General features: G+C 43.2%; 2 protein-coding genes across 4 annotated transcripts; one reads left to right on the top strand and one right to left on the bottom strand.

The window, feature by feature from the left end:
• Positions 1-1776: 1776 nt before the first annotated feature.
• On the top strand, positions 1777-21339 carry LOC119179237 (uncharacterized). Of its 3 annotated transcripts, XM_037430310.2 has the most exons (8): positions 1777-1930; positions 4592-4820; positions 5917-6105; positions 7357-7433; positions 8416-8526; positions 12613-12718; positions 14249-14368; positions 17248-21339. In XM_037430310.2, exons 2-8 carry the CDS (start codon positions 4599-4601, stop codon positions 18871-18873), a joined length of 2451 nt encoding a protein of 816 aa, XP_037286207.2. In that variant the 5' UTR covers positions 1777-1930; positions 4592-4598; the 3' UTR covers positions 18874-21339. The 3 variants fall into 3 exon arrangements, with proteins under 3 accessions (XP_037286207.2, XP_037286213.2, XP_075738184.1); XM_037430316.2 differs by lacking the exon at positions 5917-6105 and having other exon boundaries at positions 1779-1930; XM_075882069.1 differs by lacking the exons at positions 1777-1930; positions 5917-6105 and having other exon boundaries at positions 4704-4820; positions 7336-7433.
• Positions 21340-21591: 252 nt separating this feature from the next.
• LOC142778593 (uncharacterized) lies at positions 21592-26314 on the bottom strand. The gene is made up of 2 exons (XM_075882070.1): positions 25572-26314; positions 21592-22400 (listed from the first exon to the last, which is right to left on the bottom strand). Exons 1-2 carry the CDS (start codon positions 26073-26075, stop codon positions 22101-22103), a joined length of 804 nt encoding a protein of 267 aa, XP_075738185.1. The 5' UTR covers positions 26076-26314; the 3' UTR covers positions 21592-22100.
• Between the last annotated feature and the right edge of the window lie 241 nt (positions 26315-26555).

The raw sequence follows: 26555 nt of genomic DNA, 5'->3' as shown, positions 1-26555 counted from the left end.
ACTGCGTTTCTTTTTCAAGCCTCAAAAAGCCTAATTGTTTGCTATATGACCTGGTTTGTGTAATTGCTTGTTTATCACATTTTATGTACAAAACTGCTGAACAGACTCACATACGTGCTCACACATTCGTGGCTTAGATTGTGCCTATGTCCACCAACTCTATCGCCGTCTATTTGTACATACTACCTGTGACTGCAAGTGTTTTGTAGCTCGCTGGGCTCCAAAATGCTTCTTGCCACTGGAACCTACTTGCCCAGAAACCTAACTTTAAATGAAATTTTATCTACTCCTACAAGCATTCTGTAAATGCTTCCTTGTATTTTGCAAGGCAGCATTGAGCATTTTGAAGCCTTATTTCAATTACTGCTGAACCCCCTCTATAAGACAATGGTTTAAAACACAACTGGTTATAAGAGTCACAATTGTGCATCAATATAGGGGTTGATCAGAACATAAGGGCATGGTGTCCTGCTTGTAAGAGACACCTCTTAAAATGGAGAACTACTCCATGGTGTGTCTCTCTTGTAGAGACATTCAGCTGTAATTGAAATAAGTTTTCATAGTATATAGTGTGTAATACTAAAACTGAGTGTTATAGCAACTTCCTCTGGCTGCTTGAAGTATTGAGTGGCGAGTAGGGACTGATTGGTCCAGTGCTGCAACTGCTGTTCTAAGTTGGTTTTTCACTGCTTCACTGAACAAAGTACTATAAAACGGTCATATGAATGGGCTCTAGCTCTTAGTAACAAAGTTGGGCATTCTTCAGCCATAAGACATGACCATGAACAAGACACACAGGATGTGCGTATTCTTGCAATAGGCGTGGTTTCTTAGCTGTTACAGAGGTCTCTGTGGTTAGCTGAAAACAAGCGTGCGAGTATATACTGACAATCGAGAAAGTATTGTGCTGGACGTATTGCACTGACAAAGCAAGTGTGCAGGTGCTCTGCTATGAAGTGGTGCTTCGTCAAACTGCAGAAGTACTGCTAATTCCTCACAAGTATTGATGCAAGAGCCGTACCCAGGATTCCTATACCCTCATTTCATTGTGTTGTGCTTCAGCCTAAACGTGGTTTCCAGTCATGGATGCTTCTGCAAGACCACTTGTGGGCTATTAGAAGGAATAGACCGCTTGGTGTCAGGTAAAAGGGGGTAGGGGTCATAAATTTACATGCAGCGTGAAACAGATTAATTTTATTTCTCTCTGGCAAGGAATGGCCCAGCCAAAGTACCACGTCAGTTTAATATCGGTGGCTTGCCAGTACGTTGTGCGGTCCGCAGCCGCATTCAACCTGTCTTTAGCTTTGTTTGCTCTTCAAATATGCAAGCCTAGGATAGGTATGCTCGCGTGCCTATGTAGCAAAAAAAAAAAAAACTGCAACGAAAGCTAATAGAGAAGGAGAAACAGAAGTCAGCTCCGCCGCAATGCAAGAGTGTCATGCGGTGACTCCTGTTGATTGTGTGGCTACCCTGCAGCAAGAACAATGAAAGTCAAAAATAAAAGCGATGTTTAGGCAAATTGGGTGTGCTAGAACGCATGTTACAGCAGCGTTAGTGCGTTTGTCATGGAGGAACGAATAAACTCCTCCTTGACGTTTGGGCGTTTGTTCAGAGCTATGGTTCAGAGGCTTAAACAACAACAATATTTTTTATAAGCACTATTGTGCTAACATCATTGTGCGTTGTAAAAACAAATTTAAACACTATAAAAAAATTTTAAGTACCTTGTTTTTGGTAAATAACTTGCAAAAAATTTTGTTGATGTGTACGATACTAACGCAATACCTGCTTAAGGGTACCTGACTAAATTAACAAGGCTACACTGGTTTTAGCGCGATATTGAAGCGAGTTTGGCGTTGCAGCAAATTCAAATTCTCGTTGTATGTTTTCGAACGACGGAGGGCCAGTTAGATCCAAAGACGGCGCCTCGGTGAGTCATTAGCATTGGTAGTTGCTGTTCGTCTTGCCACACCCCATTGACCTGTTAAACGCTGTGCACCGTAACGGAAAGAAGACGGGTGCGGGGACACCTTCGCATGACGGCAGTTGCTTAGAAGTTTGGCAGCTTGGGCTAGTTGGTGTGACATGACGATAGTTATAGCGCGAGAACAAAACGACGACACATCTTTCGTGTCCTTCTTGTCTCTGTGTCGTCGTTTTGTTCTCGCGCTATGTCTCTGTGTCGTCGTTTTGTTCTCGCGCTATAACGTCATCTCGGGAGTTCCCCAAGGCTCCGTCCTTGGCCCATTATTATTTTTGATATACATAAATGACATAGCCGTTAATCTCGCATCTCAAATACGCCTTTTCGCAGACGATTGCGTCATTTACAAACCCATAACCAGCAACAGTGACGTCATTTCTCTACAATTAGACCTAAATAGGCTAACAGAATGGTGCAACATATGGCAAATGGAAATCAATATTTCAAAGACTAAACACGTGCAATTCGCTTCAACTATTCGCCAGAACGCTAATCAATATAAAATACGTGGTGCTAACATTGGCTCAGTATCCTCGATTAAATACCTTGGTGTACTTTTTACGTCAAACTTAAACTGGAATGCGCACATTGAACACGTCACCTCCAAAGCATGCAAAAAACTAGGATACCTTAAACGACGCCTACATGTCGCAAACACTGATACGAGGCTTCGTGCGTATATCTCACTCATAAGGCCTTCTTTGGAATATGCCTCTATAATTTGGCACCCTCATCACGCTTACTTGTCCAATCTACTCGAATCAGTTCAAAATAAAGCAGCCCGATTTATCATGTCTTCATATTCTCACTACGTAAGTGTATCTGCCTTGAAGAAAAGGCTAAATCTTGTCAGTCTTGGCTCACGCAGAAAATTTGCACGTCTGGTGTTTTTTCATAATCTTCATCATGGAAACTCCACATTTGCTCGAGCTAACCTTCTGCCTGCTCCCAATGTATCTACTCGGCGAGACCATGTTCATAAAATAAAACCAATATTTGCACGAACGAACTTGTATCAAAATTCGCCGCTAGTGTTATCAATTACAGAATGGAATTCCTTGCCCTCATCTCTAGTGTCGCTTACAGAATCAACTCTATTTCAAGCTGCCCTAACAGTGTTTTTCGATGGAAACCCTCCTTAGCCCAATATATTCGCATATCTTGTGAACTTGTCACTACTGTTGTATTTGCCTTGTGTATTTTTGTCCCAAACTTTCTCGTTACCGCTTCGCATTGTGCTCTATTTTTATAATGTCACCTAAAGTATTTCATGGTTTTTGTGTGCATTTTTTACCATTATATGTACACACCTCGTTTTTGTAAACTCACTTGCATCCCCCCCTATGTAATGCCCTCTTTGGGCCCTTAGGGTATTTGTATAAATAAATAAATAAATAAATAAATAACTATCGTCAGGCAGTTACTGGCGCACTTGCGAGCATTCAGACTAATCTGTGTGGGTTGAACGTCAAAAACGGGAACTCAAGTTGGATGCAGCCAGCATGCCTTGGTTTTGTCGGTTGCATTTCCGGCTTGCTGCGCAGCGCATGCGAAATTTCCTTGGTGCGGACACTTTTTCTTTCAATACGGTGGCGCTGCCCCACAATCGAAGAACGATTACTGTTAACATCGTTTGATTTGTGGGGTTTAACATCCCAAAACCACCATATGGTTATGAGAGACGCCTTAGTGGAGGGCTCCGGAAATTTCGACCACCTGGGGTTCTTTAACATGCGCCCAAATCTGAGCACACGGGCCTACAACATTTTTACCTCCATCGAAAATGCAGCCGGGATTTGAACCCGCGAGCTGCGGGTCAGCAGCCGAGTACCTTAGCCACTAGACCACCGCGGCGGGGCTACTGTTAACATCGTGTCTTTACGCCAAGTTACATGAACGATGTGAAACTGTAGCTGTAATGGGCCGTGCTGAAACACGAAGTCGTGTACTGGAATCGTCATTGAGTGGAATAGGCATAGAAAATTGAGTTCGCGCGGTGCTAGGCAAATGAACTGCGCTGTAGTTGGGTTTCACAAGTGGGCCGTAGTTGGAACGGTGCTTGAACTATGTCGTCTTGTCCCGCCTTAAACACATTTCGATTTACTTAACGTTGTAGGTTGGCGCGAACGCGGTAAGAGTTATGTGCGTAGGAATGCTTTACATTGTAAACCGCCATGAAAAAGAAATGGGATTGGAAGTTTCAGAAACAGGTGCTTGAACTTAATAGATTATGAAATATTTTGGTAAACACTGCATCGAAAGGAGTGCATGATGCTGCATTGTGTATTTGGGCAGTGTTCAATGTTTGTTTGCTGATTTAGTGTCATTGTAGGTCTCTTTTCAGTAGCGTTTTGCATGACACACTATGTATAGTCATGCTCTGCGACGAGTTTCATCAGGCTCTAGACTAGAGCACCTTTTCAGTTGCTCTAGAGCATTAAATGTCTGCTATATTGATATCTGTTCATATGAGAAATTGGTATGGCTTTTGTTACCGTGTCCCTGGTGGCTGTTACCATGACACACATTGTTCGCTCTGTTGCATTATAGTGTGAGTAGTGTGAGTGTTCTATGCAGCAATGTAGATGCCTGTACTTTCTCCTCAAGTGCTAGGATGGCTGCTTTGGAGCAAGCCACATCCGAAGAGGGCAACCTCCAGCCAGCTGGTTCTGCCTACAGTGATGTTCCCAGTGACGAAGGTGTGCTTGGTGGTTCAGCCGCGATGCCAAATTCATCAAAAGACACCGACAGTGGTGATGAAGAAAAGAAGAATGATGAGCCTCAAGCAATGAAAGAGCTGGATTCAGTTACGTTGGCTGTGCACACAACAGAACAGGTACTATTTTAAAAATGTGGAGTCATCATGTTTATAGATTATATAAAAAAAAACTGTTGGTCTCTTCCCAATGTTTGCTATGCACTGTTTGCTAAAGCAACATGAATTGAGCTGTGAGAATGCAAAGCGGTAAGAATAAATAACTTTTAGATGTGGATTGCATTGCTTGAATTGATGTGATTGAAGGATTCGCCTGGTAATATGGTGTGCATACATATACCTTACATTATTTATCAGAGAGGCCGTGAGTTAAAAGAGTTTCGTCTGCTGTTGGCTAAAAGTGCACGTTTTATGTTTGCGGTGTCTTCTCTTTACAAAAATATGTGTTGACTGGCACTTGTCAGCATTATTTTTTGGGCTCATCCAAAATTTTTGTTATTTTATTTTCTGGAATTTGAAACTTTTTCCTGATTTGAGCAATAGCCTTAACGAATCTTTGTGGGAATGAAAGTCCTGTATATTACCAGAACACTGTTGTTGCACAAACTTGTAGCTTATTTAAACATGCAGGAAAGCAGCAAGCAACAGTCATTAGGAGCTCATTCAAGCTGGTCATACGTTGAACTTGCTAAAATTTATTGCGGAACATACAGGAGCCGACAGTGAAACATTGTTATTACATAAGTCAGAGTAAGCATAATAACATAAGTGTAAAAAAAACAGCAAGTTATGTTTACTTGGCAGATTATGAGCTTTCTGTTGTTCAGCCTGCATGATATCTTCACGACCTTTTACAAAGGGGTGAAATTTGCATTAGTTTGTTGTCACTGTGTGATAAAACTCCACGGAAATATAAAGCTTATTTGGAAATATTCGTGCCCTAAATTTGTTTCACTTTGTGTCAGTCTCAGCATTTTTAAATGGCTTTGGTTGCGTAAGCTCAAGTACACCGTTGAAAATAGACTAGGGGGTGGGGGGGGTAGTCTTGGTGATGGGGACTGGGATGAGAGGAAGAGAACAACGCAGTGGGATTCGGAGGTAACCCTTCGCTCAGTAAAGACATGGCTAGAGCCACGACCACGGGTCCTCGTTATTATCATACACAATGCACCTGGAAATGATAAGCGCTCAAAACTCGGGGCTTTCATATTTCTAGGTGTCCCACCGCGCAGAACTCTGCTACGAAGCTGAGCTCGAGGTGCTTCTTTGCTTACTTGAGCAGCGGCTGTCTGCTCCCGCGGGTCCTCCTACAGACGAGCAGAACCAGCAGCTCTGGGAAAAGCTACGCTCTCTTGTACCCGAGTATAAAGGTCACATGAAACTTATGAGGCAACAAATCACAGACGTAAGAAACTACTTGGAATATAATACTTGAAATAATGTGGTTGTTTAACTCTTTTTCTTTTCCAGTTATTGCTATTCAAATCCGGAATGCTTGACAAGGAATGTGCAACATGTGAAAAAACAAATACCAATACAAGACTGACAAATTAGAAGGCTAGCAACTATGATTATATAATTAATGGGAGCTTAGTGCTGTAGTTAATCGGAGGGATTCATGCCCACTCGAAATGGTATCCATCTCTCAAGAAATTGTTGAAGATTATTAATGTGTTGATAACAGTAAGCCCAATGACCGGCTATGTTGTATAATTTTCACCGTGACAGCGTTGAAGAGCTCATTTCACAGAAATTCTAGGGTCAGCATTGGCGTCGCTGGTTGCGAGCGAAAAATCGTCATTTTGCGCGTGACCGAGAAATCAAGAAAGATGGAAATAAATCAAACAAAATTCTGGGTCTGAGAAAGAACAGAACCCGGGCATTTGTGTGGCAAGCAAGTGTTCTACTCCAGAGCCAGGCGACTGCTTAGAAATACAGTGAAAATAACTTCCTCTGCTTGGAAATTCATTGAAAGTAACTTGCATGCTCTACCAACAAATGCGTCCTATATACACGTTTCACAATACGACATGTAATATCACAGTAATAATGCGTGGTACAAGGGTACTGCACATTGCGATCGGGCGTTGGAACATGCGATTATAATTCTTGGTTCAAAGGGGGCCACCCACTACAAAAGGCACACACGTTACTGTGCCTTTTCCCTTAAGGCCACTTAGTGGGTGCATAGCAAGTTCAAAAAAATTTCACGCGCACGATTGCCTGTGGTTTAAAGCATGCTACCCATTGCACAGAATGCAGCTGTATGTGAAAGCTTCGCTGACACAAGCCATTTCGAACTTGGTTCGAACTAGGGACAGGACGCCGCTATCGCGTCAAACTCTTAAAGGCAAAGCTTAAGGATCCTCCAATTTTTCAAGATGCCACTCGAGCATTGTATTTTTGGTTATTGTGAACTGTTGTAATGTAACTGAGTGGTTCTGTTCCTGCTTTATTTTAAAACTGCCAGATTAAGTGGGAAGGCTTGTTAACTACCACCTTGGCATAACGACACATACATGTATATTTATAATCATCTTAATCATTATGAACATTGCAAATGTGCATGATTATTAGAGGCTTACGACTTGCAAGATGCTCTAATAAGAGCTTGTGACATCTTTCTTGCTGACAGTTTAGCCCGCCTTTCTTGTAGCTTGAGGAGCTCCTTGAGGATAACCAGCGGGAGTCACTTCACTGGCGAGAACACCACATGGAAGAGCACAGGAAAAGGTATATTTAGTGCAAATTACCCGATTAATTTGATTTCTTTGTCAGAGAAGAGGAATTTCTTGTTGCAACAGCAAAGAAGGTGTATTACATAATTTATACTTGAATGTTGTAATTGTTTATATTACAGTTGTCTTACTATACATAGAACAGGACCAGAGAAAGGAAAGGATCGTAGCCAGCTGGCAATCTCAGTGCGGAACAGCATCATGGCTGCCTGTTTTGAAAAGGAAAATGTACGCAGAAAACGAGTAGAATAGGGCTTCAGAGTAGTGGTGTGCAATCACTATGCACTTCCAATCTTCCAAAAGCACAGCCTTGAGTTAAAAAATATGATATAAAAATGTTTTATAGCAGCATATTGGGCAAGTTGATGGCCATTGCAGATAGAGCATAGTACAACCAAAGGAAGCGCCTGTTCCATCTTTTCTTTTCTTGTACTGTGCTCTGTGTACGCTAGTCATCATGAGTGAATAGTGTTTATCGGGACAGCCACGCCTTCAAGGCAAAATTTTGATGCCTTCATCATCTTCTCATAATTCTGTTCATTAGCCACAGCATGTCAAACCTGTGTTTCTGCGGGTTCAAATCCCGGCTGCGGCGGCTGCATTTCCGATGGAGGCAGAAATGTTGTAGGCCCGTGTGCTCAGATTTGGGTGCACGTTAAAAAACCCCAGGTGGTCGAAATTTCCGGAGCCCTCCACTACGGCGTCTCTCATAATCATATAGTGGTTTTGGGGCGTTAAACCCCACATATCAATCAAAACCTGTGTTTCTTTTGCAATTTTTTTTTCTGTATCTTAGATGATATAAGGCATTCAGTGTCATACTTAAGAGGAAAAGTTTATGTTTGAACACCACTATAAAGCAGGCAGCACTGTGGATTCTTTGCGCATGCCTGTAGTGCCATGCTACCTTCTCGTCTTTGATTCTGATCTACTGTCATCTTTTATGTGTGCCTCACCTGTTCATTCATTTCCTCCAGGTTGGCCGCAGTGGCAGAAGACTACGAGAGGCTACATGTACTAGCCTTGGAGCGTGCAAGCAATGCGAGACAACAGGCTGAAAGCTTACTGATACAGCTCGCACAGGCACAGTTGAGTTTACGTTTCACTGTTTACTACAGACACTTTTCATAATTGGGAAGCTAGCTTTCCTGCTGTTGCCGCTTGCCTAACAAATGGCGGCTGGTCACTTACTGCATGCAGCGTGTTCAAGTGCAGTTTACTTCCCCAGGGGTAGAACAGCTGCACAATTGTGTGCCAAACTTGTTCATGGCACACTATCCCGCTCCAAACCACCCCGGCTGCGCCAGCCTTCTTTATCGGCGCCGCAGCACCTGAATTTAGCCCTAGGGTGTGACAGCCGTAAAGTCTCTGGCTGAAAACGTAGCTGGAGCATCACCTTTTGGTTTTATTGAAACGGTTATGGTTTTGGTTTTGTAAAGGCTGTGATCTCTTGAACAGCAGCTGGGAACTTTGATTCGATTGGCACGGTTGTGATTGCTGGCACGCACACTATTTAGGTAAGCATCAGCGTGGATGGCTCGTAAGCCCTTCTACGTGCTGCACTATTAACGCGAAGAAACTGTGGAAGGAGCATCTCGCACCACCGTATTGCGTAGCTAAGCCACATGATATTCAGAAGAGTTAATTGTTAGCCTTTGTATGGCATTACAATTTGTTACCGCATTCATTGCTTCCTCCTCGCAGTGGAACTGTTTTTTTTTTATCTTGATGGCAGCGTTAAGAAAAGAAAAAAAAAAGGGGGGGATGACGGTAATGGTGCTCAAAAGGAGTGGGGTCAGTGTCCAGTTCCTGGAACAGCCTCGCAAAGAGAGGTGCACAGGACTACTCATCTAGCACGCGTGCATATTCTCGTTCATTACACCACTGTGCTTCGTTGAGCAGCGCTAATCAACTGATGCTAGCGCCTTCACATTAAAAGAATGGGCAGCTATAGATTACTAAAAAAAGTCACTGTCTCACCGTAAGGGCAAAGCAATGAATGCTATAGCAACAAGTTGTAATGGTATATGAAGTAAGGCTGCCAGCTAATTCTTCTGAATCCGATCACACGCAACTCTACAAAAGGCTGGTGTAAGACGATATGGCTATGCCAGGTAGAGCAACACTTTTCGCGCAGTCTCTTTGCGATGAGTATTGTCTTTGGTCCATGTGTATTTTTATGTATTTATTATTGTTTTTTGTTTGCCCTGCTAGCCGTACTGTATATATTTGTATACCCATGGTGCGAAATTTTGTTACGGGATTGCAGTATTTGTTAATAAATTAGTAAATAAAAATGAGGGCGAAGTATGTAGAAGTGTATGCGAGCTGCCCGCTGATAGCTCCCGAGTTAGCACGCGTGCCAGCGATTGCGATGCGCCTTGTGAGGCAAAGTTCAAGCTTGCTGTTCTAGAAAACCCCCAGCACCTTTTCAAGCTCACTCAAGATGGGCGGGGTGTTCCCTCTGCTTTGGTAGCAGGCCTCCCAAACGGGGGGTGTTACAAAATGCTGCCTCTGAGGTACGGAGATGGACCAGCTTGTTTGATCTGTGCTTCAGTCGCGTTCGTTGGCCCCGCTCGCATGCTATTACCTGCGGGAAGAACATGCGGTGTGTGGGGCTGAATTTGGACTTTATATTGGACATGATGGCGATGTCAAAAACCCGTTGAGGTTGTCCATATAATTGCAATCACAAAATAGTAAGGGTATTGCACAATTTAGCTCAGTGTTTAAATGCCGCATTGGACAAATGCTGCTTCACGCGTGCTGTGAAACGGGGCTACATCTGGTGTGAACATTCTGCGTGACTGCTTCAAACTTGCTTGAAAAGCCTCTCTGGCTGTTCCAAGCCTGCTACAAAAGGCACTTTTGCCTGCTCCCGGGACTGCTCTCAAACCCATGCACCCTGTTCCACCCTTGCTTCCACCATAATGTGTAAAATGCCTCTTGACATAAACGCACATTATAGGCAAGCCCAAGCTGTGCCACTAAGACCCCATCACCATTTGAAGCACGGCAGGTGCTGCTGTTAATTGGGCGAATGTGCAGCATTTATAAGAGAACTAGCACATTGAGCAAACGGTCTATAATTGTATTAACAATCCAGTTCACACCATTTATATCGTAGTAGCCAGTTACAGTGCAGAGCTAATTATAATGTTGTTTTTTCTGGCTTTCGTTTACCCTGTCATAGAGCTCTATGTATATGCATGCTGCTTATTGTGCAGCCACTCCCCCCACCCCCTTTTTGAGATGAACTAGTTTTATAAGGTAGCTGCAGAAAAATTCTTAGAGACACGAGTGAGTGAACGCTCTTCTTGGCGGAGCTGAAGCCGCTGGGAAGCAAGGAGCCGCGGCTTTATGAAGGAGGAGGGGATGCGGAGTGAACGAATGGAAAACAGGGGAACAAAAAAAAATGGAAGGAAGGAGAGGTGGGCAGCAGTGCAATGTGGGCAAATAATATGAGGAGAGAGAACATTTGTGTTTGATTCCAAGTCCGAAAATTTAGTCAATGGCTTTCCACTACAGCACTCTTTTTTTTTAATGCAAAACATTTCTTAGCGAACCTCTTCGACTCTGTGCGTACTTACCTTCCTCGCCGCCAACGACTTTGTGCTGTCCTGGTCGTTACGTTAATGGGATGTTCACTGGCCTTTGTACGGAGGAAAGAAGTGTAAATTTGGGGGGGGGGGAGGAGGGGACTCATTTTCTTTCTTAGACATAATGTTGATGAGGACTAACAGGCAGTGATGCCAAGGAAAGTAATAGGGAAGCTGTAGTATTCGTAATGCAAATGTGAAAAAAAAAAAGTGGATGAAAAGGTAAGGGACTGAATGTGCAACCTTGGAATAATGCGTTCGATGCTCTTAAACTGAGCTACGGTGCCAGTCATCCCTGCGTCCACTTCATAGGGTATACATGTGCATTTCAATGTGGCAGTGTCAGTGAGGCTGCCTGTAGTCATTACGGTGAGTGTGGAACATTTTTTTCTTTTCTTTTTGCCTGTTGGCGTCAAGTAGAAATTGATCTTATTATGAGCTGGCAGCTGACCAATAATCTCTCGTATACTACCTGAAGGCACCAAATCTGCTAGAACGAGACCCTCGCTATCAACAAAGGGGAAAAAAAGTGTTACTTTAAAGGCTTGTTTCCTTCGTCAATAAGAACTAACAGACAGTGATGCCAAGGAAAACACGCTCATATTTCATCAATCTGAAACTGGAGGGCTAGAAAAGGCTCTGTGGTTGACCTCACTGCATGTTCTTCACCACACAGCGGGCACAACTTTATATGTACCGGTTCTGCTTGAAGATGGGTGTGACATATGCGTCTCGCTCTATTTTACCCGGAGCACATTGCCTTAGGAGCAAATCACTCTAGAGCGATTTGATGCGATGTGAGTTGATCCGAAACAAACAGTTGAAAGCACTAGCTTGCTCCGAATTGGCCACTGAAAAATGTATTTGCTGCAGTGGAAGAAATCATGCTCCAGATCAACCATTGAGAAACACATCTTAACTGTGATAATTGGAGAGAAACTGGGGCTCATGACTGCATAGAAATTTTGATCAGCTGTGAAATGTAGATTGATCTTCCTTCTTAAAAGGTAGCCAGAGTTAGTAGCATCAAGTCAACCGGCACAAGGGTAATTCTGTAGTGCTTATGCTGTTCTCACAGTTTAGGTATGGGAATACACGATTGTACAAAGTTGACAGAAATAGAAGCTTTTGGTATGATTGGATGGCTCCCTTCTTGAGGAGTCTGCACAAGTTTAACAGACAGTAGTCGAGACTTGAAGGGTTGAGTGGTCCTTTGACTTTCTTGCTGACCTTTTTTTAAGATAAAAGATGTCTGTGATTTTACTTAGCCAAGTCTTACTGAAAACCGTCATAGCATTGAGGAAGCATTTCACCATATTCTCTGAGCTTAGATTAGTTGCAGTGTTTCATCAAGTTTGATCAACAGATCACATTTTTTTCCCTGGTATAAGGGTGTAAAATGGCTGATCCTAATAGAAAAGAGCTCATTGTCTCCACTACTAGTGTAATTGGAGGCTCTGTTACAGAAGGTCCTTTATGGCTCAAGTGTGCTGGGACAGTACATTATACTGCACTGCAACTGGGAAAGATTTATCACAATCAAAGAGTGTTCATCGAAGTGTTCATGGTTTTCAGGGCAGAAAATAAACGCCTGGAGAGTGAAATGCATTCAACAACTAAGCAGTTGGAAGGGGACCATTTGCGAAAGCTTCAAGAACTGGCTGAAGAACATGAAGCACAGGTACAGAATATTCCTCTGAATAGATATTCCATATTTGCCTTTCATTTCTGTACCTTTTGGACAACATTGACATATTAGATTACATTATATTCTACACTGGAAAGGACAGTTGCACTTTAGACTTGATTGCTGGAAACTTCTCTTTATGCTTGGTCGCCTGACAATTGCAATGTCACTTTTTTGAAAGAAATATACTTCCTTAGTGCACAGGAAACTTTTCAGAAGGAAGATAGAGCAGAGATATAGGACATAACGCTCTGTCCTATCTCTCTGCTCTATCTTCCTTCTGAAACCTCCCCTGCGCACTAAGGAAGTATATTTCTTTCAAAAATGCAATACCAACCAGCCCAAGTAGCCACTCTTTTGCAATGTCGCATTTTTAATGTGCCATATTGTGTGCTTCTGGACTAATCATATGAAATATGGAGTACCTACAACAATGGCTTCATTGCTGTGACCATGCACTATTGAACACAAGATCTGGAGCACGATTCCTGGTTGTGGTGGTTTCAGTCAAGAATATTAGGCTCGTAAGTATCTTTCTGGATGCTCCAAGACTGCTACAAAAGGCACTTTTGCCTGCTCCCTAACCCATGTCCCCTGTTCTACCCCTGCCTTATTTTTTCATATTTGGGAGAAATATGCAGTGTTCCAAGAGTATCTTCTCTCTCTATTATATTTGCAATGAAACGAAATAATTTCTAGCTCTCCATAAAAGCCCCATAATAATTATTCAGGTGTTTTATTCAAGTGTTTAATGTGCAGCTTCGTGCCAGGCCGAGAAAGAAACCATTTCTTTTTACGAACAAATACATGCTCACAAGCACTTGCTGCCAGAGTCAACCAAATGAGCTGAAAATTAATATTCTTCTAGTTGTTTAAGCTTCACTTTTTTCCAGTGAACCGTATGCCATTTTGAACAATAGTACTTCAATGTCCATTAAATTTGTTTCTCCAGTGTACTCCAGGATGTAAAATTAGCTGCTTCACAGTGCTACAAGATGAAACTTCTTGCTGCTCCAAAGAGCTCCAGAATGAAAATTTTACTGCTCCGAAAATTCCTTCAGATCAGAAGTTATCAGTAGCATCACTGCACGCATCAAACAAAAACGGGTTCCAGAAAACTCTTTGCGACTGCCTCTTTTTGCATTTCCATGGCAATCAAATGTTGCTCTCTCACTGGGCTCATAATGCGCTCTAATTTTACACGAACGTGGAAGTGATGCCTGACCGTTACATAGTACTTCTGCCTTCATTCTGTGCGAGTCACAATGTTTCAATGCAGGAACACTTAGTTGGCAACGACCATTTGAAAGGGCAACACCATTTCATCTCGATCACTGGAAATGCTATTAGCCATTGCAGAGCAAGAATCCTATCCAGATAAACTACCAACTGCACCGTAATGGTTAAAGATTTTGGCCCCTGGAGTCATGTTTGTGTCACAAATTGCTGAAGTGCCCTTGAACCAGATGTGAGTTATTGGATTCAAATTTTCTTGCCCTAATGCATTAATATATTGCTTTCCAGTTGCGTGCTAAAAGCTCTGAGTACCAGGAGGAAGCAGCAGCGTTGAAGAACCTGCAGCAACAGTACTTGGCAGACAAGACGAAGCATCAAGCTGAAGTGTCATCTCTTCATCATGAAAAGGTGGGCATGGCTGCTTTTTTCTTTCACATCCTTTATTAGTGCACTTAAAGGGGTCATGAAGAGCCCCTCAGGCTTGGCGAAAAAACACAGGCACTGCTCTGAACATCTCGGCTAAATCTTACAGTAGTGTGTAAGAAAGGGACCATAAATGTAGGAGTGAGAAGTTGCCTTTTTTTTTAGGCACGCTCTTTTCCTACGAATGCCTGCGCTCTCTTTTCGGAGCTGTTAGAGCCTGCTGTTCGACGTTTAATTGCAGATAGTATGCTGATGGTGAACAACCGATAATAATAAATGTTGGGGTTTAACGTTCCAAAATGGTGAACAACTGACATAAATCAAGAGCAGCTTTTGAATGAGATGTACTTCTTGCCACAGTATGTCATCATGTGCTGGCCCCGCACACCACAGTCTGCTAATGATATGCAGCGAGTCACACTCACACGCTGGAATCAAAACAGGAGAGAGTCATCGCACTTCATCACACGTACTGAAGGTTGTGACTTGCACTGATGTAATTTATTCCCCAGTGCTGTACCTCCCTGCCGAGTCTCCATCACACTTGTCGATACCAGAAATTAGAGAAAGCGCACAACATATCTCTGTAACCTCGCTCGTTCTTGATGGATATGAGAAATTCTTGCAGCAATCAATTCGTAAAGCAGCTAACTTCGATACTGAAGTAAACCTGTGATTAATTCAAAAAGTGTTTCATGGCCCTTCTAAATAAAAAATCAACTTCCTTTGCATTAGTGTTTTCAAAATACCAAAGAAGTTTATACTGTTACCATAGGGAGAGTCTTAGCATAAAAAAAAAGCAATAACGAAATGCTGGCAGTCATAAGGTCTTCAGGCCCCTTCAACAGTTTGTAATTGCATTGTGAATTGTGTTATATATGGGAGCCAAAAACTGTATTTAAGGGGGTAAGGTAGGGCAGATCAACCAAAAAAGCCATTTTTTTATTTCATTACAAAAAATAATACACCCTTCAAGGAGCAAAACCATGCATAGGCAAGTGCATATCAATGTGCCAAGCCTATTAAAAATGGCACCTGAGACCATGCCTCCTGACAGATACGCAAGCTCTTTTCTATCATTCTTTCTCCGTGCATGCATCTTTTTTACAATAATTATGGCCTGATCAGCTGAATATATCTACTTCCGACCATTTTCATCCTTTTTTATCGTAAATTCTTTCACCAAATTGTATTTTTAGGGAATTATGGCTGTATGTTGTGAGAATGTTCTGCAGCTGTTTTTAAACATAAAAGCACGTTTTTCTCACGATCAGTTTTCTGAAAAATTCCCTTTCCTGAAAAACTGACAGATCATGCTCAAATTTTGTCAGACTACTTCTGAACTTCCATCCAAATAGCCTGAACCTAAAACATTGGAAACGATGTAGGCTCTCCCATTGTCCGTTGTCACCTTAGGTGGGGCTGCTGTAACTTGGGGGGAGCTAGTCAGCCTTATACATTGACATAGGAGGGGGGGGGGGGGCACTGAAATGGACCTTTGTCGCCCCTGAAGGAAAAATCTGGGCATGCTTATGCTCACTGCAGATTTGGTGGGACGTCACTAACAACTTTCATTGCCATTCCTACAGAGCTATGTCAATGCTAGACGCATTTGCGATGGGCTTTGGTCAGGAGAATCGGCATTGTGTTGCATTTTGAAAGTGAAATAAAATTTATTCTAAACGTTTGCCATGTCCGACCATTCGTGTGGAGTGTCCTTGCATATAGAGGAAACCGACAAATGGCTTGTTATATATAGCCTTGAATATTGGTGGCACCACGCTTCAAGCGATTTCTGTTTACTGAGAGTCTCTAGTACATACGCAAGCAGCTTTATAATAACACAAAGGTAAATCACTGTTCTATGGCTCTTGTATTCTTATCTACTATTGTAGCGTTACGTTTTTAGTCCACGAGTTTGCGTACCCTAACTTTAAATATATAAATACCTAATAATTAATATCATCCCTTTAAAAAACAAAACTTACCTTACTTTGATAACTTCTAGGGTTCTGAATCCCAAAACCACGATATGAGGCACACCAGAGGGGAGGACTCTAGAAATATTGACAACCTTGGTTTCTTGAACACGCACCTAAGTTTGTGGGCCCCTAGCATTTCATCTCCATTGAAGTTTGACTGCTGTGGCTGGAGTCGAATCAGCTTTTTTCGGGTCGGCAGCCAAGCACCATAAACCCTGTACTACTGCAAGAGTTATTGATGCCCTTCTTGTGAACGGTTTGATGTCTCAATTCGTTTAGTGCTATTTATTACTGTTCTACTGACTTCGCACCACATCTGTTACCAGAAACATACACTGGCAAGGTGGGTGGCTTCATTACATACATGCAGAAATGCTAATTGCCTTAAATATCCTTAAAGGAATATAAAGCACGAATATACAAGCTCTAAAGATGACTAAAGCTTACTATAAGTTGTCTTCGTTGGGTGTGAACTACCACATTGGTCTATTTCACCAAATTGTTTCAGTGCAGTGTCTTCTCCTGTAGTTTTTTGTGTCTTGGGTTGTTGTGTTGCTCAAAGTTTTTAAATATGAACCTCAGTTAACTCGCAGTCTCGCATTCTAGTACAGCTAGAGCTCCAGTTTTTCTCGGCCAACTGTATTTTGGAGAACTGCTTGCTATTTTGGAGAAAGGAGGCTGGACATTTCTGAATGCCCAGCGCCAGGTACAATTTCTGTTTAGCCAGCAGTACACTTCTTGAATTTCGCACCTAGCAGGCGTTAGTACAGTTTATATAGCCTCAAACCATCACTGCTGGCACTGTGGTTTGCACAAAATGAGGTGCAAGGAAGAGAATGCGGAAGAGCAAAGTGATATCCATGGTTTTTTGTGCACCCGCAGGCTGAGCTCGAAGCACGACTCAAGGGCCAGGAAGCTATCAATGAGGATCTTATGTCTGTTCTCGAGAAGGAGAGAAACCTCAACCAACACCTTACAGTGGCCATGGGCGAGCACGAGAAGAAAATCGCCCAGTTGGAACATCAGGTGTGCAAGTTGCAGTCAGAAGTGAGGCACAAGGAGATGCTAAATGAAGTTCTGAGCAGTAAGGTCTCATTGGATATAGCAGCGGGAACTGATAATGTCAGGGGTCATGCACCTTTGCCGCAGACCGATTCCCAGAACCCCACGGCCGCCGCCAGTGGCAGCAAGGCTGACAGCGGTGTGCAGGGCATGTCTTCCGGCAGCAGAAGTCATGAGGAGGTGTCCGTGTGCAGCAATGCTTCGCAAGTGTCGCCACAAGAAGGATTGAAGTTGGACCAGGAATTAAAGGACATCACATCGAAGCTCGACAAGAAAAAGGCTGCCGTGCTCCAAGCGAAGTGTCTGCTCCGAAGCACAACCAACGAGCTTCAAAAGTTGACAAAGCTTGCCGAGGAAAGGGCTAAAATGCTGCAACGACTACAGTCTCGAATGCAGAGCACCTCGATGTCGTTGTCCACCCCTGGTGGTCAGAAACAAAGAGCCGGCGACGACAACGCGCATCATGTCCGCACAACCAGCAGCGGATTTGTGCCACTCGCAGCAGCTCCTTCATTTTTGAAGACCGTCAGAAAAGTGTGCAATAGGAAAACGGCCACTGCGCAAAAGGAATCGCTCGGCACTCTTGCAAGTGTGTCTAGCATACAGAACAACTTTGAAAGTTCTGGAATTTCAGATCACGTCGAACTTCCCTTGGATGAAATGTCTGATTCTGACGTGTTCGAATCGACTCATTTGCATGAGAAGCACTCTGCCATGCCCAAAGCAGCATATCGTCTGCCTCGGCACTTGTGTAGCACGTTTGAAATGGAAAGCATTGAAACGCCGCACAAACTTGCTGGGGGTTGCTTTCAATATTCGGAAGAGAAATCCTACATGTCAGATGCTGTTTTTAAATCTCACGTCATTGACGATCAAGACCCAGGATCGGCACGCAAGTTCAGCTTTGGCTTTAAACAGGCAACGTCTTTATTGGATCAGTTTTCAAAAGCCGTCACTCCCCTAAAAACCTCTACTGAAGAGGTCGACACAGATAAGGTGAACACTCGCGGTGCTTCTAGCAACTTGGAAGACAAGAGCCCCATGCAGAAGGCGATATCACGCAGTCCTTGGGAACGAGATCAGTCCTGCAGGAGGAGTCGCAGCGGCCACGGGGTACAGTCCACACCCTCATACGATTTTCCTTTGCTGGGCAAGAGCAAGGTCTGGAATTATGTCGACCACAACAATCATGCTTCAGAGCCGGCCTGCCACAATGGCAAGTCGTGCACTTCAAGTGTGCAGAGGAAAGGGGCCCGGAGATCCCTCACATTTCCGGAGGAAGGACTTTGCCCTACAGTGCCCACCGTACATTGCTCTGCTGGTGCGTCAGATATTTCTGCGAGTGTCCCACAGGAACGTTCTTTTCGTGGTGGGCCCTATCCAGTGCCAGTGAATGTCACAGTTCAAGTGCAAGCTTACCCAGAGTCCAAGGGCTCTCACAGATAGCACTTGCACAATTTCCTTTTCATTGTATGTATACATACGGTATCTTTGTTTCAAGTTTTATTTTTGTGTGGTTGACACACTGCCAAATTACTTGGTACTATGGTTCATATACTTAGAAATTTGGCGCAACCTCGACTCACGCAAACACTCACACAAGCACACACACTTACACCAGAGCAACACACACGCCACGCAGCGCTCTTTTATTAATATTGGTACTATGGGTTTCGTAAGTAGTGTATATAGTATAATTTCAATGTTTCATTACTGAACAAAAAAGCGTCTTTACTTTCTTTAGGCTGTTTTGGGGAGCTCGGTATTTTATTAAACTGGGCACTATTTTTCGAAGGAATACTATATAATTGTTTTAACAGTATTGGCAAGCACACGTGTTCATCAGATGTGCTCGTAATCATAAAAATAGTAGACATCATTTATGAGCTGGCACTTATGTTTAGTTTTTATCATATAGTACATGTATGTACAGGCTTTTTGGATAGTGTGAGGGCGTCGGATATTTTTTTAATATTTCTCCGTCTTGTTCTTATTACTCCAAGTAAAGCAGATGTTATGTAAGGAAATGTCCTATTTTATCAAGATGGAATAAGCTGCTCAATTCCAGTTGCATTTACTCTGTGCAGCTGCTTTTAAGAGTTGTGCCATCTGATTAATATAAAAAGATGCTGAGCTGTTTAGATTACTACACCATAAACTATTTCCAAACAGATTCCCGTGAGAATCTATCTTTGCTTACTGATACAGCTCTTTACAGGAGCCACGTTTTTCTATATTGCTCTGTAGAATATGACTTTACTTATGTTGAACTTAAATACTAGCTAACAGCGCTTTACACAATAACGCACACACAATGACTTACACAAGTTGTCGAAGCAATAAAACACCACACACGGTGGGGTGTTAGCATCTTATACTGTGGACTGTAAGATAACGAATGCAGATCGTTTGAGCCAGAGGTATGCGAAAGTGGTAGTGTGCCATGGAAACATTTCTGGAAAATGAGAAGACACCTATATTCATTTATGATGGGTGCTGACAAAGTAGCAAAAGTGTGATGGGCATTTCATGCACGACTGCCTTCCAGAGCTGTGCCTGTGAAATTGTTTGGGCATTGTGTATCCTGCGTGTGCACTAGAACTGCTTGGGAATTGTGTACGGTATTCACTGTCACGCTCTTTGAGCTTGCGAATCTTGTCAATATTTCGCAGATTCACAAATTGTACTACACATTGCCAGTTTTTGCTCTGCAGCATTCTAGTGAGTGAGAGGCTCGTTTAAGTACCATGCAATTGATTCAGCAAGCATACATTTCTACTTTCATGTGTGCCTGAGAAGTGATAAATGAAATATCTAGTACTAATGATAAAACATGCTTGATACAATAACACAATGCAGAGGTGTTATGTGCACCTTGATTGCAGAAGTACCCTAAAAATGTTTACACACACATAGCTTAATTTTAGGTCATATGGTTCGTCTCCATGAAAGGCATTTTAGTGCACATTCGACTATTGCTTGACCATTGAGCCTCTGTTTATTGTTCAACGTGTGTAAAAAAATGTGCATTACTCAAGTTTTTTTTATTTATTTTTTCTTCTTTTGACAATATATGCCAGTTGTGCTATTTTTAATGCTCAGCGGTGTCTTTCGATTGAGGTATGTATCACTTTTGCATGAGCTGCTTTAGCATAACTCTGCATTACAACTGTATTGCTTTGCATTCAAAATAATAAGGGATGTTTGATGCATATTCATTTGTGTGTGTGTGCGTGCGTGTGTGTGTGTGTGTGTGTGTGTGTGTGTGTGTGTGTTATAACAAGCAGAGAAGCTGTTTGTGTTATTTTATGAATTTAAAGGTTTGGCAAGGTCTGTGCAAAATTACATTGTGCCTTAATAGCTACTTTACTTTTTCTCATTTGCTTGCTTTCACAAGTGAACCAGAGAACACCTTTTTGAACATGGGTCGCTTGTAAAGGTTAACAATCTGTAGTTGATGCACTATATGCAGCTTTAAGTACACAATTTCATTTTCTGTTGCCTTGTGAAGTGTGAATAGTCGGCTGCGTTATTTCGATAGGCGCGTTGAGTGACCTTTGTTTTCACTTTCTTATCGGAAGGACTTCCACTTCAGCCAGCATTGTATTTCTTCATGAATATTTATGCCTCACATAAACAAAAGTTTTTAAATGTGCATATTGCTAAAGTTTATTTCGTTTTCATTTTCTGATGCTCTCAGTGAAGTTAATCACTTAACTGAAAGGGAATCTTTGTAAGTTGTGATGTATTTACATGAAGTGTTCAAAGTGTCATAAGTGTACATGTTAAGGCAATCCACATTAGTACACAACAGAAGAACTTATTTGGCTAAAAACAAGTGGGAAACTAAAGGGTTATGATGATTGTGATGTAAAGAAACAATTGCTGTCGAATTAAATTTTTATAGTGAAAGCTGTTTTGAGATCACAATGAGAGTTGCGTGTGCCGTAGTTGCCTGCTGCCACTGGTGTCTGTATCCACTACCACGCTAAATAAGAAAAAATAAAATAGTAAATAAAAAACGACAGACACAATGGGATTCGAACCCGGGTATCCTGCGTGCCAGTCCAGTATTCGACCACTGAGCAAAGCCGCTGCTTGAAACTCCATTGCAAACTGGCCTTAGGCAGGCTTGATGCTGGGAAAGGAATAGCGTTATTATGAGTAATGAAGTGTTTTCGAATAGCAATACAACGGCCAGGCGTCATACAATGTAAATCGCGTAACAAGTGGCTCATCAAATGCTTCAACCTATTACAAAAGCTTTAGGCATACATCTCAGGAACAACATAAAAAAATTGCACAAAATTCCTTTCAGTTATGTAGCAGGTACCATGCTGCTCCGAAAAATGACAAAGGATAGCCTAGCGAATGCCTCCCTACCGCACAAAAATTACGATGATTTATGGCATAGTTCGCACCTGCAAGTGTGCTTGTAGCAATTACCCAAAGAATATATAAAAAATGCTCTGATAGGCCACTCTTCCAGCGTTCGCTGTGACTTTACTGCGCATTTTACGTGGGCTTGGCTTTTTTTTTATTGGTTAAAGTAGGGGAAGTTTTAAGAAGTTCGAAAATATAGGCATCATTTCATTAGTTGCCATAAAATAATGTCCCCATTGTAATAGGGACTGCAGTGAACATAAAGTATAATTAGGTGTGCGCGGTCCTGTTCACCACTGCAATAAGCCCGGGAAGGTCTGGAAAGGCACTGTTGAGACGTTGGCACCCCCGACTGGCTTGGTTTCGTGTTGAGACTCGCTGCTCCTATTCTTTTCATTCATAGCAGCAGTGTGGAGCAAGTGCACGAAGGTGTCATTTAGCTTGTCTTGAACCTCATGGATGTGCATCATGGAGTAGCTATAGGGTGCTTGGGAAGAAGGAGGGCTGGGCGACGTCAATTCTGCCTTTGGTGTGAGACTTGAGACAACGATGTAACGCTGCCACTGCGCGACCTCCTTTGCATTGGCCACCTTTCAGAAGAACAAAAGCAGAGTTGTAAATGAGCATGCTGGTCTCACTTCAGTGATTGAGTTTTTTTTTTTTTAACATTACCTGTATCACAGCAAGTAGGCTATATATATATGTATGTATATATATATATATATATATATATATATATATATATATATATATATATATAGAAACGCGCACACACACATCATAAGGACAACACTGCCCCTGGGTGATTGCACTCGTGCTTCTCGAGCTAGAGGCTAGACTGTGAAGCAGAAGAAGTTGCGACGATAGAGAAATAGAACCGGCCCAGCGAATGGGTGTTGTCCGTTTCTTCGTGACAATATATATGTACGCTGAAAACACTTAGTGCCTTCTGTGGAGCAGTTGAATTAATGTGTATTGCAGCAATTTGAAGCATTATGGCAAACTGGAAAAAATAATTGCTACTTCACAATACTGATAGTGCCACCATTACTTTGAGAAAGCGGTTGGTAAGCTTTAAAGCCAGTGAAATCAAAATACGTGTGCAAGGCCACCTTGGAAGTTATTGCACCAGCTTAATGTGGCATCATAGATTTACGACGGCGTCTAGAGGCCATCAAAATCTGCAAAGGCCTTCATAATCATTTATAGATCAAAAATTGTTCACATTCTGTTCCAAGGGGCCAAAACTCGGAAAGGCAGGAAGGATAGCCAACCGCTTATTCAGTTTTCTATCCAGCAAGTTTAAGAAAACCATATTGAACCAATAAGCTCAGAATATGTCAAAAGCATTCAAATTCGTGATGTAATTGACATGCTGGAGTTTGGTTGCCAAATTACAGAAATGTGGTGACCAATTTTTTCGTCTAATATATGTACAATGATGAATAATTGTCTGATTTTACTTGGTTCATCGTTTTATTGTCCCTATAATGTGACACCTTTGGCGTCCTCAATGAAGTGGCGGAAGAAAGCAGTGCATGAAAACATTTTTTGGACAACCCTGTGTCTGGAACCTCCGAGCTCTGTCGGGGAATGTCTTAAATACGAAACCACACACTCACGCTTGCAAAATTAGATGTATCTGGACCATACATACCTTGTACTGTATACAAGCTTGGTGAGGACACACGCACATTTGTGACATTATGATGTTTTGGTGCATCAATCTTTAGATAGTGTTTCAACGTGCATATCCTTTTTACGCATTTTCTCGCTTGCCAAGCGTCGTGTCGCAGTGCAGTGTAAGAGTGGTGTTCTCGGGAATGTGAAATTGCACTTTACTTATACGCGAAAAATCTTTTTGCTCTTTAGAGTCCTTCCAACTCTGTTCGGGCTTAACTTATTCTAGATATCTTTGTAGCAATGAATTCACGAGTAATCTTACTCTTCTACATAGTGAGGTCTACTGGCGTAGCCGGGAGGGGGGGGGGGGAGAAAGTTTTGGATTTCGCATGTGTATATATTCATATGTGCACATACAAACGCACACACAAACATGACGGAGGCCCCCACCCCAAGTTCATTGGTGTGGTCAGATGACGATTAGGATGAAAAGCGTTGCAGCGGCATTTGAATAGATCTACAGAATGTAGAAGTCTTGTTTGGAGTAATTATCTAACGAAACAACTCTTTTTAACGAAGTTACTATGACTATTTCCAGGCATAAGGAAAAGAACACTACATTCCCCTGTTAAAACCAATTTGACTCAAGGGGTTCGATGTGCTGGCGTAGCCAAGGGGCAGGGTGTATGGGGTTCATACCCCGAAATTTTCTCAATCCTGCATGTAATTAGCATGCACTCTCACATGCAAATGCACACACAAACATACATGAAGTTTGATGAAAAGTTTGATGAAAATGAAAAGGTTTAGAAGACTAAAAATCGTGTCGGCTTCCCTGCGGAAGCTCAAACGTTATATTTTTGTTCTAAACATTTTCATTTTGGTCACTGAATGATGCTTCATACAGAAGCCGGAACGTCATTTTTTAGTGTTCTAGACCTTTTCGTATTTTGTGGACATTCATACATTTTGTTTTTTCAACATTCTCTGCCCGAACATCTAGACGATTTATCAAATTCATTCCCAAAGTTTGGTTAGTCTCCTTCCCACTAAACAATTACACCATCTCCCGCTAAAGGGAACCATGTGTGGATGCTAAGTATCGGGCGCTAATGCTTACACAAGCAGCGACGTTGTCGCTGGCGCTCATCGCGACGTTGCACAGGAGATAAACCTGGCTAGGCAAAAGGCGCACAGTGATGGACCGCTATTTTCCACTAGAACATGCCAATCACTGCTAATTGGTGATGAGAGGCAAAAGACTTCGATTGGACAGAGAGACTACTGGAATGTGCCAATCGCTGCTGATGGGCTATGAGAGTCATCCGATGGGACACGGAGACTAATGGAATATGCAATTGCTGCTAATCGACAGTGGGAGACAGAAGACTCCGGTTGGACACATACTACAGGAACATGCCAAGTGCTGCTCATTGGCAATTAGAGACGGAATACTCTGGACACAGAGACTACTGGAATGTGCCAATCGCTGCTAATGGGCAATGAGAAACAGAAGACTCCAGTTGGACGTAGAGCACTGCTGTCTACTTTTAGTTAACGCTCCCGCTGCTAATTTTCATTGTTCAACAATGCACTGGAAAAATCCCCCACCGGCATTACCTTGGAGAACGTTTGTGCAGCGCGAACAGTCGGTTTTTTTTTTTTTCAATAAAAACAGCAGCAGCAGACGCTGCCTGTGTCGGTGTCGTGAGGCGAAAGAGAAGGGGAGGGAACGCGCATGCGCAATGGGGGTGTAAACGCCGCGAGGAGAGAGGGGGGTGAGCGCAGGCTGGCAGGCGCTGCCTGCATCGACGTTGCGAGGCGAGAGAGGGGTGGAGAAGAGAGAGAGAGAGTAAGGGGACGTGCATGCGCAGTGGAGCGCGTACGCCACCAGATATACCGTGCACCAGATCAAGCTCGCTCATAAGATGCTCCGCATCTAAAAATATATTTTTTTTCTACGCTATACTTAGGCTTCGTGAATGGTTCAGCGGCATTTGCTCGATCTTTATGACTTGTGGTATGCGCGCTGCTGGTGTATGAATTACTGTGGTTCACTCTGAAACCACATGACGTTTGCTGTCCTGTAAATGTGTGGAACTGAAGCATTATTTCGCACATAAGAGAACAGCACTGACCGCGTCTGTGGACGTTGAAAGTTCTTGCTGGTCTCTTGTGTCGTCCCAGGCGACGTAGTTGATACTCTCGGTCGCAGTGACAGCTCGGTCGTCGCCCTCCAAGTGCCTGGTAGTCTCGATCTTGAAAATGGTGCTCGACTCTGAGGTGGTCATGGTGCGGTAGAACTCCTTCACTTCTTCCGGGTCCTCGTCTAGCTTGTAGGCTATGAAGCCTACCGAGTAGAGCAGGAACGTGCTGATCACGATGCCGTAGTAGATGAGGACGTTCACGCAGCGCACAGAGTGGCGTCGCTTGCGCAGCGGGGACTTGATGCTTCTGTGGTAGCTGTCTTCGAGTCCGACTTCGAGGTCCCGCCGTGGACTCAGCTGCCCGGTACCGCTAGTGGGGCTGCGAGTGCCTGCTGGACTGCGAGTGCGTGGACTGCGAGCACGCACTGGATTGCGAACGCTTGAAGGACTGCGAGTGCGCGATGAGCCGTGCGGACTGCCTGCAAATAGATACATCGGCCTGTCCTTCAGGATTCTATGCGATCCTAAACCGTTCAGAGTTGTGAGATGACCCCTTGTTGTGATCACCCGCGTTCGGTAATCTGGCTTGAGGACTGGGATTGAAGAAACTTTATTTGTGCCTGCAGTTGGGCGCTCGCGCGTCCCGACGGGGGCCTACGCCGTTTTCGGTGTTGCCGTTACTCGGCGTGGGTCTCCGCTCGCCGTTGCCGGCTCGCTGGGTCCTTGCCTTTCGAGCGCCCCGAGGACCTGCTGAACGGCGCAGAGCTGTTCTTTCTGGTCGTAGCTCTTCGCCGTCGCCTCAAGCCGCGACGGGATCATCCTTGATCTTGCTTCCTTTGGGTGTTTGATGCAGAGGAAGCAAGATCAAGGATGATACCGACGCGGCTCGAGGCGGTCACAAAGGCCTGGGAAAATTCTCAATTTAGAGAATTCCTAATGTTGGTGGTGTACAACGCGCCTGTGCGATTTTAAACT

This window comes from Rhipicephalus microplus, chromosome 2 (assembly GCF_043290135.1).
Source record: "Rhipicephalus microplus isolate Deutch F79 chromosome 2, USDA_Rmic, whole genome shotgun sequence".
Classification (NCBI taxonomy): Eukaryota; Metazoa; Arthropoda; class Arachnida; order Ixodida; family Ixodidae; genus Rhipicephalus; species Rhipicephalus microplus.
This window is presented reverse-complemented; position numbering and strand designations above follow the sequence as displayed.